Source organism: Ipomoea triloba, chromosome 1 (assembly GCF_003576645.1).
Source record: "Ipomoea triloba cultivar NCNSP0323 chromosome 1, ASM357664v1".
Lineage (NCBI taxonomy): Eukaryota > Viridiplantae > Streptophyta > Magnoliopsida > Solanales > Convolvulaceae > Ipomoea > Ipomoea triloba.
Window position 1 is genome coordinate 3,075,092 of NC_044916.1, and position 15,332 is coordinate 3,090,423.

At 32.1% G+C, this 15,332-nt stretch overlaps 2 protein-coding genes across 2 annotated transcripts; one reads left to right on the forward strand and one right to left on the reverse strand.

Moving 5' to 3' along the window:
* The first annotated feature begins 1,530 nt into the window (after positions 1–1,530).
* Positions 1,531–2,896, forward strand: LOC116026418 (transcription factor DYT1). The gene is made up of 4 exons (XM_031267849.1): positions 1,531–2,096; positions 2,189–2,362; positions 2,437–2,613; positions 2,724–2,896. Exons 1-4 carry the CDS (start codon positions 1,854–1,856, stop codon positions 2,793–2,795), a joined length of 666 nt encoding a protein of 221 aa, XP_031123709.1. The 5' UTR covers positions 1,531–1,853; the 3' UTR covers positions 2,796–2,896.
* Positions 2,897–3,600: 704 nt separating this feature from the next.
* On the reverse strand, positions 3,601–4,936 carry LOC116026466. Its single transcript, XM_031267852.1, has 2 exons — positions 4,325–4,936; positions 3,601–4,006 (listed from the first exon to the last, which is right to left on the reverse strand). The coding sequence occupies exons 1-2, from the start codon at positions 4,734–4,736 to the stop codon at positions 3,921–3,923; spliced, it is 498 nt and encodes a 165-aa protein (XP_031123712.1). The 5' UTR covers positions 4,737–4,936; the 3' UTR covers positions 3,601–3,920.
* Positions 4,937–15,332: the final 10,396 nt, after the last annotated feature.

Below are 15,332 nucleotides of genomic sequence, written 5' to 3' on the forward strand. Positions count from 1 at the left end.
TTAGTAGGTAAATTGTATATCTAAACCGTTTTAAACTTGGGTCCACAGAATAATTTGCCTATACTTATATCATTAAAAAAATAATAAAGACGTTCAAGTGTCCAACAATTTGAGACAGTTAATATGCGAACTGCTAATATAATTGTAAAGTTTTCATTCTGCATGGTTAAAAAAATAAAAATTACAATGTCGTGAAAGCACTTTGTGATTTGAAGTGTATTTTGTACTTTGCAAAGTTATATTCCCCCTCCATGTAACTTTGCAAAATACTCGACATTATAAAAGTTTTCTTTAAAAATAATCTATTTCTACATTTCAATTTTTAAATCTTTAGACAAAATTTATTTGACATTATCTATATCTTCAAATAAAACCAATACTATTCAATACTTACCATGAAGACGTAGACAAAATCAAATTAATTACCTAAAAATTTAAGTGTACAAATAACATTTTACACGGTAAAAATTGAAGATGAATACCCATTAGGTGTGGATGAAATGACATGTTTCTTTTAATTTAACCAAAAATCTTGGGTAGGTAAAAATAATATTAGTCTGGATATGTGAGATCTTAATGTATCTTGATTGTGGAACCCCGTGGTTAGACAAAAAGAAATTTGAAGATAATGTGAGTCTTTTTTAATATAACCAAAGGTCTCGAATCGAAATAAACATGATTAGTTTTCGTGTCTAAACTCTAATATACTTTGATTGGAAAAACCTTTTTTATGAGACCTGAAAAAAAAAATGAAGATGAATAGGCTTCAATGATTGTGCATTGTACTATGCTGCCATATTCACTAGTAAACAATATGTACTATTTGGGTACTTAACAAAATTAAAAATGTACTTTGATCTGGAGAGACCATTCCTGTCAGAAAGAACAAATATTGGACAGAATATTTCAGGCTTCCTTTTTGTACACTCAATAACTCATGGCCTCAACGTAACAAAAAACAGAAACACAACAACCAACATAACAATTTGTTACACAACTAAAGAAAAACATAAGTTATGTGTTTGGTTTAACTAACAGAAGCTGATTCAAATTGTATAAGAAAATTGATACTTTTTGTACCTAAATTATAGAGAAATTAAAAATTTCGCCTTCCAATTATTGTCAATAATTTCATTTTTTTCGTTTTTGAGTTTTGTTAGAGTTGTGTTAAAAAATAACATTGCAGACAATTAGGCATGAAAAAGGTCAATTCAGGGACGAAAAACACTCTATAATTAAGAGAAGATCAATGTTTTGTTTTTTTTTTTAATTATATACAAACTAATTTATAGCGGACAATGTACAACTTTATGAAATTTCTAAGGTGATTGACATGGGTGCCTTTGTATCATATATGATATGTCCGGTTGTACAAGATATTGTAGTAAAGACAAGTGTTGACAGTACCTGTTACAATCTAAATAACGCATATGGTTGTACTTAGTACAAACACGGGTATGGATCAACCATAAAAATTCCCCAAAATTTTATAATTGTCTCAAAATGGGGCAAACCATTATGATGTGAAAATTTCTATTTTCTTTCTTGGAAAAAAAAATTCTGTACAATGTGGTCTTCCTCACGATGAACACACACATTCATGCTAGAATGAACCCTGGTTTCTCTCTCTCTCAAAGCACCAAAAACATTGATTTGAATGGAAGCTAGAATGCCCAACAAACTGCAACAAAAAGATTCTCACCTCTCAATCCCTTCCCCAGAAGAAGAGAAATGCATGTTTATGCTGTGAGGCACACTTACATAAATTAAACAATTAACCTGAATTAGACCACTACTCTCCATTTCCAGTGCCAAAAATCTCCACCTTCATATCTGATCTTCTGATTCCAAAAATGATAGCTGATACCCTGAAAAGAGAGTTCCCCGACGCTGCAGCAGCGTTTGTCGATTTGTGCAGCACAGAAGAGAGTGGGAGGAAGGGGGGAGGGAGAATGGACAGGAAGAAGAAATGTGTTGTGGAGGTTCAAGATGACAGAGAGTTTAAGTCCAAGAATCTCCAGGCTGAGAGGCGTCGTCGAGAGAAACTCAGCCAGAGGCTGCTCGAGCTTCGCTCATTAGTCCCAAACATAACCAATGTAATTTCACAGCTCCACTACTTATTATCCTCTATGGTTCAAGATTTTTGTGTTTTCTTGAATTCTAAGGTTGTGTGTTTCTTGGTTTGCAGATGACTAAAGAAACGATAATCACGGATGCAATTAGCTACATTGAGGAGCTGCAGAACAATGTGAAGGAGCTGAGCAGCCAGCTTTTGGAAATGGAGGCCACTTCTGGAGTGGAAATGGAAGTGAAAGCCCAGACTGATTCTGCTGCAGAAGACATGAAGAAATTTGGGATTGAGGTAAATGTTTTGTTTTCGATTTCTATGTGTCGAATCATGGATTCATGTCTGATCTGCAGCATTGTTGTGAACAGGCAGAGGTTCAGGTGGCTCAAATCAACGAAAACAAGCTCTGGATCAAGGTAATCTGCCAGAACAGAAAAGGCGCCTTTACGAAACTAATGGAAGCCATGAATGTTCTTGGAGTCCATCTCTATGATACCTCTGCCACCACCTCCAAAGGTGCCCTTCTTGTCACCTCAACTCTGGAGGTACAAAATCACAGCAAATATAATATAATGTTATCATGTGTCCTAAGATGTTCTTAATTATCAGACATTTCAAAAAAATTGTGATGTTTTTCTTTTTTTGTGAGTTGCAGTTAAATCAGAGTGGAGCAGCAGAGGCTCATCAAGCTCAGCAATTCTTGCAGGAGATTATCAACAGCATATAAGGATTTGGCAACAGATGAGAGATTAGGATATGAACTGCAGAACAAACATGACAATCTATATATCACTGTCATAGTAGGATCTTTGCTTTTTTAACAAGTTTGAGATAATTAAGGTTATCAATCCTACAAGTTACAGACCACCAGATCTGTAGTTATTATTACTACATAATCATTATTATTATTATTTATAATTAAGATCTTGCTTGTGAATTCTCCCCACTACAAGAAAGATCCTCCCTTTTTTCCACTCAATCAACATAGTCTACCAAAATGGTGGGACCCAAAGCCAGCTGCTGCTAGCCAATCAAGAGGAGGAATTCTTTACAGAACAGTTCAGATTTGATAAAAGGCACATGAATCTACAGTCTCCTGGTCTGTATAAAGTTTGAAAGTAACATAGAGCTGGGCCCCACCCATTGCTACTAACATTGGACATACATACATGCAAATTCATAGAAAATGAAATCTCATTCATTGCTCCCTTCCCTGATGTTTTGTGTTTGCTCTCAAAACCAACATATCCCAAAAGAATGAAATCTTTGGCATAATGGCATTAATATGATTAATGTGACAAAACCCACCATAGATCTATCCTTCCATACCCATTCTTGACATTTGAGGTTAACCGGCCTGACTATAATTCACCACCTGACTCACCCTTTGGAAGGGGGTTTCTGGGTTTGGATTTCCTATTACCCTTTTTTATTTTCGCGATTTGGGAACAAATTGCATAACAATATGGTATAATAACATGTTATGAATTTGTCTTGATTATAGTTTCCACACTTCCAACTTATAAAAGAAATGGAATAAAAATGTGCACTTTCTTATTAAGGAGACACCAGATTGTGGTGGTAGCCATCCTCAAACATCAGTACCCAATAAGCAAAAAAGCATTTGATGAAAATTTTCAAAACTGTTTTGTTTTGTTTTGTTTTTTTTTTGGTTCCTTCTCCAAAACTTTTTTTTTTCCTAGTCAGTAGATTTCCATAATAATATTTTTTTTTTACAACCCTAAGCACCTAAAATCAGAATCTCACTCCACTTTCTCTTTCTTTCAAGCTTCATCAGCTTCAGCCCCACACAACACAAACACAAGAACTCAGCCCCAGAATTTGCAGTTCATCATAAGGCTCCAGAAAAGGGAAAGCTTTTGAATCTTTCAATCTGAAATCCAGTCTCCTCCCTCCCACCTTTCTCCATCAAAACCCCTGCATTTTATTTGATTTAATCAGATCAAAAAAATATAAGAGTAACACTTGTGTGAGACTGTCTCACGGATCTTTGACCTCATTAATCAAATATTCGACCGTCTCACACAAGTTTTTGCCAAAATATAAAACACCCGGCACCCATATCTGTTTCTTGATGATGAAAAAATAAAAAAGTTTGGATCTTGGACCATAATTTGAGGAAAAAACACAAGTTTTTGCCAAAATATAAAACACCCGGCACCCAAATCTGTTTCTTGATGATGAAGAAACAAAAAAGTTTGGATCTTGGGGCATAATTTGGGAAAAAAATGTTACCTTGAGGGCTACAAACAGGGGGGTCTTCAAAGAGGGAAAGGGATAATTGTTTATGAGCGAGGCCAATGTCGAAGAGGATGAGACCGGAAGATGGATCGTAGACGATTATATCCTTAACGGGGAGCCATAAAAACAGCTCTTCCTGGGAAAGGCCTTGGACGCCGATGAGGCCGCCGTAGGAGAGATTGGCTCTAACGACGCTGTCGAAGAAGACGCGGGTCTCGAATTTGGCGACGCAGGGGGTTTCGAGGTAGACTTGGAGGTGGCCGTCGTCGTCGAGGTCGTAGGATTTGACGACGTTCTTGGGGAAGAGGCCGGCGGGGAGGCCGCGGCTCTTGAGGAGGTCGTGGATGTTGGAGGCGGCGGCGGAGAGGCGGAGGAGGAGGAGGAGATGGAGGAGGAGGAGGGCCATGGGGGGCGGTTGTGGGAGGGGGAACGGTTCAAAGGGAAAGTGGGAGAAAGGGAGGATTTTAAGGGGGGGTTTATTATGGCGTGAAATGTTTTGGAGGGCCCTTTGGCTTTTGATGATGATTAAGTGTGAGTGAGAGTGTGTGACTGTTTCAACAATCACAAACAAAATACCCACCCACCCCCTTCCCCTCCCTTCTTGTTTATGTTTCAAGATTTTGTCTTCACCGATGATGTTTCTTGGGTGTTGTTTATCTACCATAATAACGCTTACTAAATCTCTATTTTGCCCCCCTCCCACCCACCCCCCGCTCCAAACTCTACCATGTGTCGTAATTTCATCCGAGTAATACTATACTGGCTTCTCGTGACATGTGTTAATTAATTAACTCGAAAAAAGAGTATAATGCGGATTACGGTTCTTTTCTTTCTCTAATAATACCATGGTATGTTTTATCAAATATTAATGTGACGCGTTTTTATTATTCTGTTTAAAAAAGGGTCTTGATTTTTTTAGAACTTTTGTTTTTGTTTTTGTTTGTATCAATTTATTCAAATCTTTGAGGGGTTCGGAATATAGTGGGCTTGGAGCAAGTGGATTAGGACCATTAATTTAAAAATCACAGGCTCTAAAGAGGTCGTGGAGTGGATTTTAGATGTGAGAGATCCTCTTTACCCGTTACACATGATTATTGACAATTGTAGAAGTTGGTTGAGAAAATGATGGAGCGTTGAGATAAGCATATTCTTCAAGAATAAAATACACTGACTAACATTCTCGCGAATTTAACCCTCTAAATGAGTACTCAGTGGAGTGATTTTTTCAGAACCAATAGGAAGAGTATGGAGCGCTTTGAGTGAGGATTGATTGGGTCTCCCTAAGCCTCGTAGGGTAACGCAGTTGCATCCCTAATCATTTGTTAGGGCTCAACCTCTCCTTCATCCAAAAAAAAAATAGCAATATATATAATTTTTCTCCTATTTGATCAATTTAAATTAATAAAATTAATAAGTTTAAATTTATTAAATTTTATATGATAGCTTTTAAAAAAAAAAAAAAAAAAAAAGGAAAGAAAAAAAGAAAAAAGAAAAAAAGAAACTAAGAGGTATTTTTGCCAATTTTTTTTTCTTATTGTCTCAATTCAATTGATATAACTAAATTACAGCTTTTTTCATTTTTAGAAACAAACATTTGAATAAAAGGTATGGATAAGGTTGATAGTAAATACCTATGAAGTTTAATATATAAGAAAAAATTTAATATGATTGGTTTAACAAATTTGTAGGAGAGAGGAGTTGAGATAAAATAAAATAAAACAAGAAGAATAATAAGTTGAAAATAAAATATTATGTTTATGAAATGCCAAAAGAATCTTTATTTATTTTCAAGAATTTGGTTGGAAATGAAGGCATTGATTAAGATCTAATTAAAAATAGTCATGGGGTATTAATGAGATGACGTGAGTCTCTTTCAGTTTAACCAGAAGTCTCGAGTTACGTTCTCAGAAATGCAATTATCTTAAAACCCATGAGGGAATGCAACTATTTTAAAATCCAAAAATGCTTTGTGCTCGACATGCATCACAAACATAATTAGTCTTAGTGTGCTGGTAAGGACACTATAGTCCAAAAAAAAAAAATCTAATTAAAAATATAATAAAATAAATCAAGACGAATTATAAGCATGATCAGATTTATTACATCTATACTATAAGATGAATTGAAGTAAACAAAAAAAAGTAAAAGTAAATACAATATATATTACTGATTAGAGTAAAATACTAGCTGAATTTGAAGTGAAAGTTAAAAGAAAGTGATGATGAGGGGATATAAATGGGGTGAGTGGGGACAAATGAGAAGGGTAAAACTGAGTGAAGTGTACCCAGCACTGGACAATTTGGCTTAGACATAAAGGTTTGGTTATATGCAATAATATATATTTTGCATGGTAAAAAGCAGTGTATGTGACAGAATCATCATTTCAGAAAGTTGAAACACTATACCTCAGAATCATCTGCAACACCTGCACTTGTACTGTTTGTTGTTACTTATGGACGGAAACTACGAGGTTTCAATCTTTAATTTATTGCATTTTATAGAATTCTCCTAATTACATATCAAATAAGAATGACAAAGAAACATACTCTAAACAAGCATAACCATGTTTTCTCTTCCTTGCTTCTAAAGTTTTAACTATCACTCGAAACTCACCAAACACCTTGTGCTCAGATGGCATGTATTGATTCTCAGGGCCGGCCGGGGTTCAGGGTGGGCACCTGCCCAGAGCCCATCTCTATAAGGGGGCCCATAAGCCATAAGATATACGGAGTATTATATATATATATATATATATATATATATATATATATATATATATATATATATATATGTATGTATGTATGTATGTATTACTTATTATATATTAAAATAATATGGTTAATTGTTTCTGGAAGTCGAAAACTGAACTCACAAAGAATAAAAGAGACGTTGCCGCACACCCATCGTTCACGCCGCCCAGGAGTATAAGGGTCGCCCGTCGTGCCTACGCCACACCAACCACTCAAATACTTAAAGATTTTCAATTGACTAATTCAGATTGATTGATTCATATAAGTGACAGCTGCTTTTGTTTTTTTTTTTTGTTAAGATCGATTTTATAATAATTTTTTTTATACAATGTTACCTAAAAAAACATATTATCTGGAAGTGAAAAAAGAAAAATAAGTAAATAAATTGATCATCCGGAAACAAATTCTTCATATAGGGGCCCTTTTTTTTTTTTTTTTTTAATTTCGCCCAGGGGCCTATAGAACCTTTGGACCGGCCCGGGTGATTCTCCCATATAATTGGTCATAAGATCGAGCCTATAGAATCAGTTCTATTCAACAGATAGTTTTACATGTCTATTGACTTATTTCGAAGTGTCTCGATATTCATTATATAATCAATAATATTCATAGTGAATATATCATACATCATTTTTAAAATTTTTTCAATTCACATATAGGGCCACAAGTCCACATATATAACCACCACAAGAAATACCAGTGAGAAGCTAGCTTGAGGAGGGGATTTCAAAAAATAATTATTTTGGTGGTTAGGGTTTGAAGGGTGATGATGAGATTAGGCAGAAGCTGGCCGAAATCACGGGCATTAGGACAAAAGAAGGGCAAGGAATATATATAAAAGAATTGCACTTAAAGAATAACTTTTAATTTGTGGCCTGCAGGCTGGTAAATGGCCGGAAAATGTTAATTAACTACAAAAATATAATTTATGAATTATAATGATGTTGTGGACAATCGCTTTTGTTATCTTTAAGACTTTTTAGGCCCCCATCTAAAGATTTTTGGTACATGCAGTGATTGCATTGTCTTGTGCTTTGTCTTAAGCTTGACCCCTCTTTCCACCACCATTAATGTACCACCTAGGTTTTCCTTTCTTTCTTTCCCTTTTAATCCTATATATACATTATTTCATGTGTTAATTGTACTCAATAACCCAGGCTTCCACCCACCTAGGATTGGACTTATATTCACTTAATTAACTTTCAAAAAAGGATGTGTTGAAAATCAGGAAAATTAACTCCTGAAAAATGAGTCATTTTTAAGAAAACATTTTCATTTCACGTGTTTGGTTGCATTCCAAAAAACTGTCTTTGTGCGTTTGGTTATTTTCTGAAAAATAAGCAGAATTGTATAATTAAAATTTTAATTGTTGTTAACTAACACAGATTTGACAATAACTTTGCTTTGCCCAATTATTTTTTTTTTCAAATAACAAACAAAATATTAAAAAAAAAAAAAGAGCACTGGTTTCTACTGGTTTTTGAAGGAAACAAGTACAAACTAGACTGATTTTCATAAGAAATTAGTAGAAACTAGACTGGGTTTGCACTGGTTTCCAGCGAAAACTAGTCTGGTTTCATTGAAAACCAGTCAAACACAACCCTAAGTTTAATTTCTTTTACTGTGATAAAAATTTGGAATAATAGGTCATGTTTCAGTCCAAACACCTTGGTTAAGTTAAGTCTAAATGTACGTCTAACCTAACCACATTATCCTCTTGCTTGCGATCAAACAACTCTTAAGATCTAGTCCAAATGAATGCCTTGGCTCAATCAACACTTTGATTTACAAGTGTTGTCCGAAAGTGTAATGTGGGTGAAACTCGTCTTATGATTCTAACCGATAAAGGACTACATACAATAAGATAAATCAATTTAGGTTAAGTTGCTCATAGTTAATTGACTTAAATCAAAAGAGTGAAAGATTAATAGATAACTTTCACGAAAAGTAGAACTTGAAATTTTGTGAAACTATCAAATATGACAAAATTGATAGGAATTGTCGTAGAGTTAATAAAAAATGAATATCTCTATATTTGAACTAAATATTCATCGCCTTTCGGATTTATAAATGTAATCATTGCGGTGTTAATTCATCAAGTCCAAGATTAAACTTTTATCATGCATAACAGTTTCATCACGCTTAAGCTATATATAAATGTTCAATTCATAAACAAATGACTAATGTGGCTAAGCTACGTTATCGAAGACTTTGTATGGGATCCTAAATTATTAGGAATTGGCAAGAGGAAGTGGTGGGTGGAGCCGACCAATCATTATTGCATGGACCATGGTCCACACAGCTGTGTGGACCAAAAATAAAAAGTACATTATTTTTGTACTGAAGGTACATTATTTTTATATTGTAGGTACATTATTTTAGGGTACATTATTTTTGTACTGAAGGTACATTATTTTTTATATACTGTCAAATAATGTACCTACAGTACAAAAATAATGTACATTCAATATAAAAATAATGTACTTTTTATTTTTGATCCACACAGCTGTGTGGACCATGGTCCATGCAATAATTTGCCGGAGCCGACCATTTGGTCATTTTAATGTGGTTGTAGTGTAGGCTTGGTGGCTTTAAGAAAACAATTTTTATTATGGGCTGTAACCTATGTCCAAGGATGTTGTAGGCCTTGTTGGGTGTCATCTTTAATCCTCTGATCTTCTTAGCCGGCCCACTACTTTCCCAACTTCCCATTGCAGCTATGATCATCATCCTACAAACCCTACTTTTTTGTTAGTGATAAGTTGATAACGTACAATTGATTGCATGTTAATGGATGTTTTAAGTTATATGATTATATATGTATTTAATTTGCTCTATTGTATGTAGTAAGCTATGAGAATATTCTTAAATAAATGTTTTTAATAAGAAAATATAGAATATCTTTAGCTTATTACAGTCGATGATAGGCCTATACCTTAACTATTTAGTAAAAGGTAAGGTTGTTTGTCAAGTCATATCATCTCAACAATCGACCCAATCGTCATTGATAACAAGGGTGTACATGATAAAGTTAAAAGAATTGATAATTTTGTTTAAGGATTTATTTTCCTTTTAGTCATCTGATTATATTGGTCATAAAAAAATTAACAAAAAAAAAAAAACTATTATAATTGGATATACAAAAATGGTTACTTTTTTTAAAAAAAGAACTATTGTACGTAATCAGATAGACAAAAATTAAACAAAGTTTTTAGGGGCGATATATTAAAAGATTCTTGATCAGGTCTTTTTTTAAAAGTAAAAGTAAAACTCTATAGACGCAATAGTCTCACCATTGATACGGTGTATGAAAAATGTTTTTTTGATTTTTTTTTAGGTACTAACTACTAATGGTTAGTTGAAATTGTAGTGTAATCATGCCAACAAATCGCCTACATATATCATATACTTAGTAAGCTAGTAGTATTATTGATTGGAACCTACTCTTCCCTAAAAAAAACACACCCAAAATTATGTTTTATATCAACCTTATTTTACTCAAACAACTTTTGTGAATTAAATATCAGATTAGCAGCAGACATTCGAGTCGTGGAAGTTAGTAAATAAATTATAGAATAAAGATTTGTTTTTATTTATTTATTATTATTTTTAAAGAGGGAATGGTTTCACCTAAACAACTTCTATTATTGGTTTGAGAAAAGTAATTAATAATTTATATACGTGATTGGAGAAAGATGTAATTGCTTAATTAATGAGCCTCATCCACTTTCCATTAGAGGTACTTGGTGGCACTAGTACAGTCATACAAGGTGACACAATATATTTTAGTGAGATTTGAATATTCACAATTCCTTAATTTAATTAATTAATTAATAATTCTTTATACCCATGGTGTTGATGAGATGGATGGTGTGTGACACTTTTAGTTTAACCAGATGTCTTAGATTTGAACCATGAGAATACAGTTACCTTAAAACTCATGCAGGAGTGTTTTGTCATCTTTTAAGGTCCTACTCAACATGAACATGATTAATTAACTTTAATATTTTACGGTTCAATTGAATTCATATATAATTTTGTAATAAGTTTTACCACTTTTCGATTACTAAATAAAGGTTTGAATTTCACATTTTCATCTCATTAAATACAAAAATATATATATATGTAGTTATAAGACACAATAAATTATTAGCATGCAACATTATTTATGAGATGAAGAGTAGTTTTACTTTTGCTTGGCTTCTAGCTCTTGGAACTAATATCATTGATTTTTTTTTTTGGACAAGGGTTTAGATCACCTTATTGTTTGACTAAATCAGTTAGATTATATTTTAACTATATTAATATATTGGGCTTCTATTTTTCTATTTAATTATTTTCCTTTATGTTATTTAAAGTTTAGAACAATTTCATTTTCCTTTCATATTTGTGTGTGTTAATTTGTTGGTTCTAAAGAATGTTTGGAATGCATATATTAATGTGCTATAATTGTTCTAAAAATACACTGTTTTCTCTTTACTTAAATCAAACCTTATTTGTTGTAGCACAAATTTTAATTTTGTATTCCAAATCTATATTTCTTTAATTAAAATCTGAATTTTATTATAAGCTGATCTACTATATGTATGAGACAAAATTTCTCTCTATTTTAAGAATTTAAATGCTAAATTTTCACTATATAATCAATCTTATAGAAAAAAAAATATTTAAAAATATCAATGACAGTTTACGAAATGATTAATCAACATATAACAACAATATAATTGAGGTCTCAATCATATACATAAGAAAAATTTATAAATTCATATGTTATAACTTAATTACATAGTTCTTTCATTACTGTTCAACAACATCACTACATCAGTAAACCTATTATAATAATGTCACTTTTAACAAAAAACAATTAAGTTTTTTACTTATTAATATTACATTAAGAAAAAAAAAGTTAATTTATTTTAATATGAAAATTGTTAGAACATCATTTTTATTCTTGATTATAGTTATTATCTATTGTAATACTCATCTCTATTAATACTTTTATTACGGAGTACAAATTAAAAATACTCATTTTAATTATATTTAGAAAAGATATTTTTGTTTTATATATTAATTAGTCAATATTTAAAAATTATGCTAATTATTTACTTATTTTAATTTTCATGTGAGACTACGATCCACGTATGCTTGTCTTGCACCATACTCGATCTACACGCTTTCAGCAGACAAGTTGTCACTTCTCAAGTCAATTGTTAGTTTGAAATGTATTTACACAATTCAACACCATCAAAGTCAAAATCATTACTCCTATATTCCTATGAAATTTATATATAGTGGGAAGTTACTACATGTGTTATGTTTCACCAACAAATTTTATAGTGAAAAAGGAAAAAAATTATAACTGTAAAATAAATTTAATTTTTAAATATTTATCGTATAAATTTAATTTAAATTTTAATAAAGAATTTTGTAAATAGGCTTTTAATGAAACTTTAATGGTGGAAATCAAATATGTTACTTTACTAAAAACTTAAAAAATAATAAATCTGCATTATGAATAATTAAATGATTAACTTTATATCGTGATCTATTAGTGTCAAGATCAACCACTATACCAAAAGGTATAGCTGAAGAGATAACTTTATTATTTTATACTTGCGCAACAACTAACGTCATATTTTACTAACAAGATGTTGGACTCGAACCTTCAAATATTGAACGAAGAATTGCCTCACAAATTTGCAACACCAAGAATATTATAGTCTTGATAAATTGGAATCCATCTTTTCCTTAATAATTACAACATGTGTCATTTTGAAGTGAATCATTGCACTATTGTCAAACTTAAGATTATGGGCGGTGTCAACAAAATTTTGCCATGTTTTGCAACATGATTGTAATGAAAGGATCTCCTATTTATCCATATATATTTCTGTTTTAAATGAACAGAAATAATCAGATTTAAAAAAAAAAAATCTTTTTTCGTTTTCAAAAAAAAAAAATCTTGTTTCAAAACCCCGCAAAATAAAAATAAAAATATAGAGAATGATGCTTTTGACCCTTCATTAATTACGACATATGATGAATTAATCAGTTAGACATGTGCATTTGATCTTTAGGTAGGTGTCCTATAAAATGTTTACCACTATATTAGAAGTTGTCATGACCAAATATTTACTACTATGCAAAAAAAAAGCTATAATTGGTATCAAATGAGCAACTTTATTTTATTATACTTGTGTAACTGTCAGGGCCACATTTTAATAGTAAGAAGTTGGACTTGGCCCTCCAAGCAACTGCCCTATAGTTGACGCTTTAGTGTTGATTTTGATTTTTCAAATAAGTAATTTATAGCAAAATTAAATTGAAAATACTAAACCAACGGCTAATAAAAAGATATTGAAACTCAAGATTACTTCTAAATCTAAATTTTAAAGTATTCACTATACTTCTTTAGTACTTGGAAGTAATTCAAAGACACGACTTTAAGAATGGAAACACCAAGAAGTAAGAAATTGAGTCTACTATACCCCACAATTAAATAAATAAATAAAACTTTGCCAAGGACCTTGTGGTCCAGTGACATCAAACCCTTCCCTTTATACGGGAGGTGGTGAATTCGAGCCTCAGTGGACACTGAGGCTATACTGACTCTCGTGCTTCAACAGATTGAGAAAGTAGTTATGAACAGATACTGCATTGTAATAGAGTTAATAGTATTCAAAAAAAATAAATAAAATTTCCTTTTCACAAATGCAAAAGAAAAAAGAAAGAGGAAAAAGAGAGAAAGAGACAGAATATATTAATGAATTGTACCATACATTTCAGCACTATACTCCATTCTATATAACGCGCTAATCGACTATTATTGGTCTCGAAAGGGACAAATGTTTTTATTTATTTAATTATTAGATGTCGAGGAAACTTGCTCTCATTATTTGAGAATGTGCAATAATTAGTAAATTTTATTTAGTCTAATAACTTATAAATTACATAGAAGAGGTAAATCGCACTAAAAAAAATTATGCGTGATGGTCCCAATCGAAAGAGTGTTGACAAGAATCAAATTGATGACCTTCTAGTACGAAAATCATACTCTAGTCACTTGTTCACCTTTTTCACGGCTCTATTTTTCTTTTTGCATGAGTATCAAAGTATTTACTCTTTGATGAATTATTTGACATTTTCTATATTATACTCCATAATTAATGTAGATTTTACAATGTCATTATTTATAATGTTGTAAGTGTACCTTGTGATTCATAAAGCTAAGCGTTCGCCTTATATCGGAAGAATGCGAATCCACTTTGACTCAACTCAAATCGAAAGTGAACCCCACATATATTTATATCACAAAATAGTTACATGTCATTTTATGCTAAAAATTTCAACATTAAACACAAATTATAACTTTATTAAACACACATGATATTATAAAATGTTTGCAGTGGGTAGTATACAAGCGAAAAGAGGAACCTTGAATTATTTGGACAACTTGAAATTTATCTCTTTCATAACTCTTAAGATGAATTCACAACGGTTAAGATATAATTTGTCGAAGTGGAAAAATATGTGTTAAAAAAAATTGTTCGTAGTGAGGTAGTACTGTTTGGTTGTTGGTAGTACAGTACAATTAAAGAGGCATAATTGAGTGGAGGCATTCCCCAGGTGTCTTTTCTCCACCTGGCCGCCACGTGATCCCATACTGCTTTTAACGACCCATCTGCTTTGTCTCTGTAAAAAAATCCCTTCCTCTGTCAAAATTTCCGTATATACAGTTTATACCTGACCTCAGCCTGCCCTCAGCATAACATCATCCCCCCAATACACTATTTAACAAATTTAAAGGCAAAATTTGAAAACATCCAAATAGTTCAAGGACCAAAAAGAAAAAGAAAACAATTTTCTTCGACTACCTTACGAAATTAGGCAAATTATACCATTGACAAATGTTCACCCGGATTAAAAAAATGACATTCAGATTTCGTGTTCACATTTAATACATTATGTGTCTGCAGTTAACAAATTATATGCTTGTAAATAAATTGATGGCACATAATATGCAATTGACATATTATGTGTATTCAATTTATTTACCATCACATAATTCATTAAGTGAAGGCACATAATATTCAGATATAATTTTTGAACTAGGAAGACCTTAATCCATAGTATAACAATTTACGAAATTATGCATGATGAGAGATTAATTAGCTAGCAAGAAACAAAATAGTATAGCGCTAAAAGGAGTAGCCGAGTGAGTGAATTATAATTCTGCTGGTATTAAAATGTCA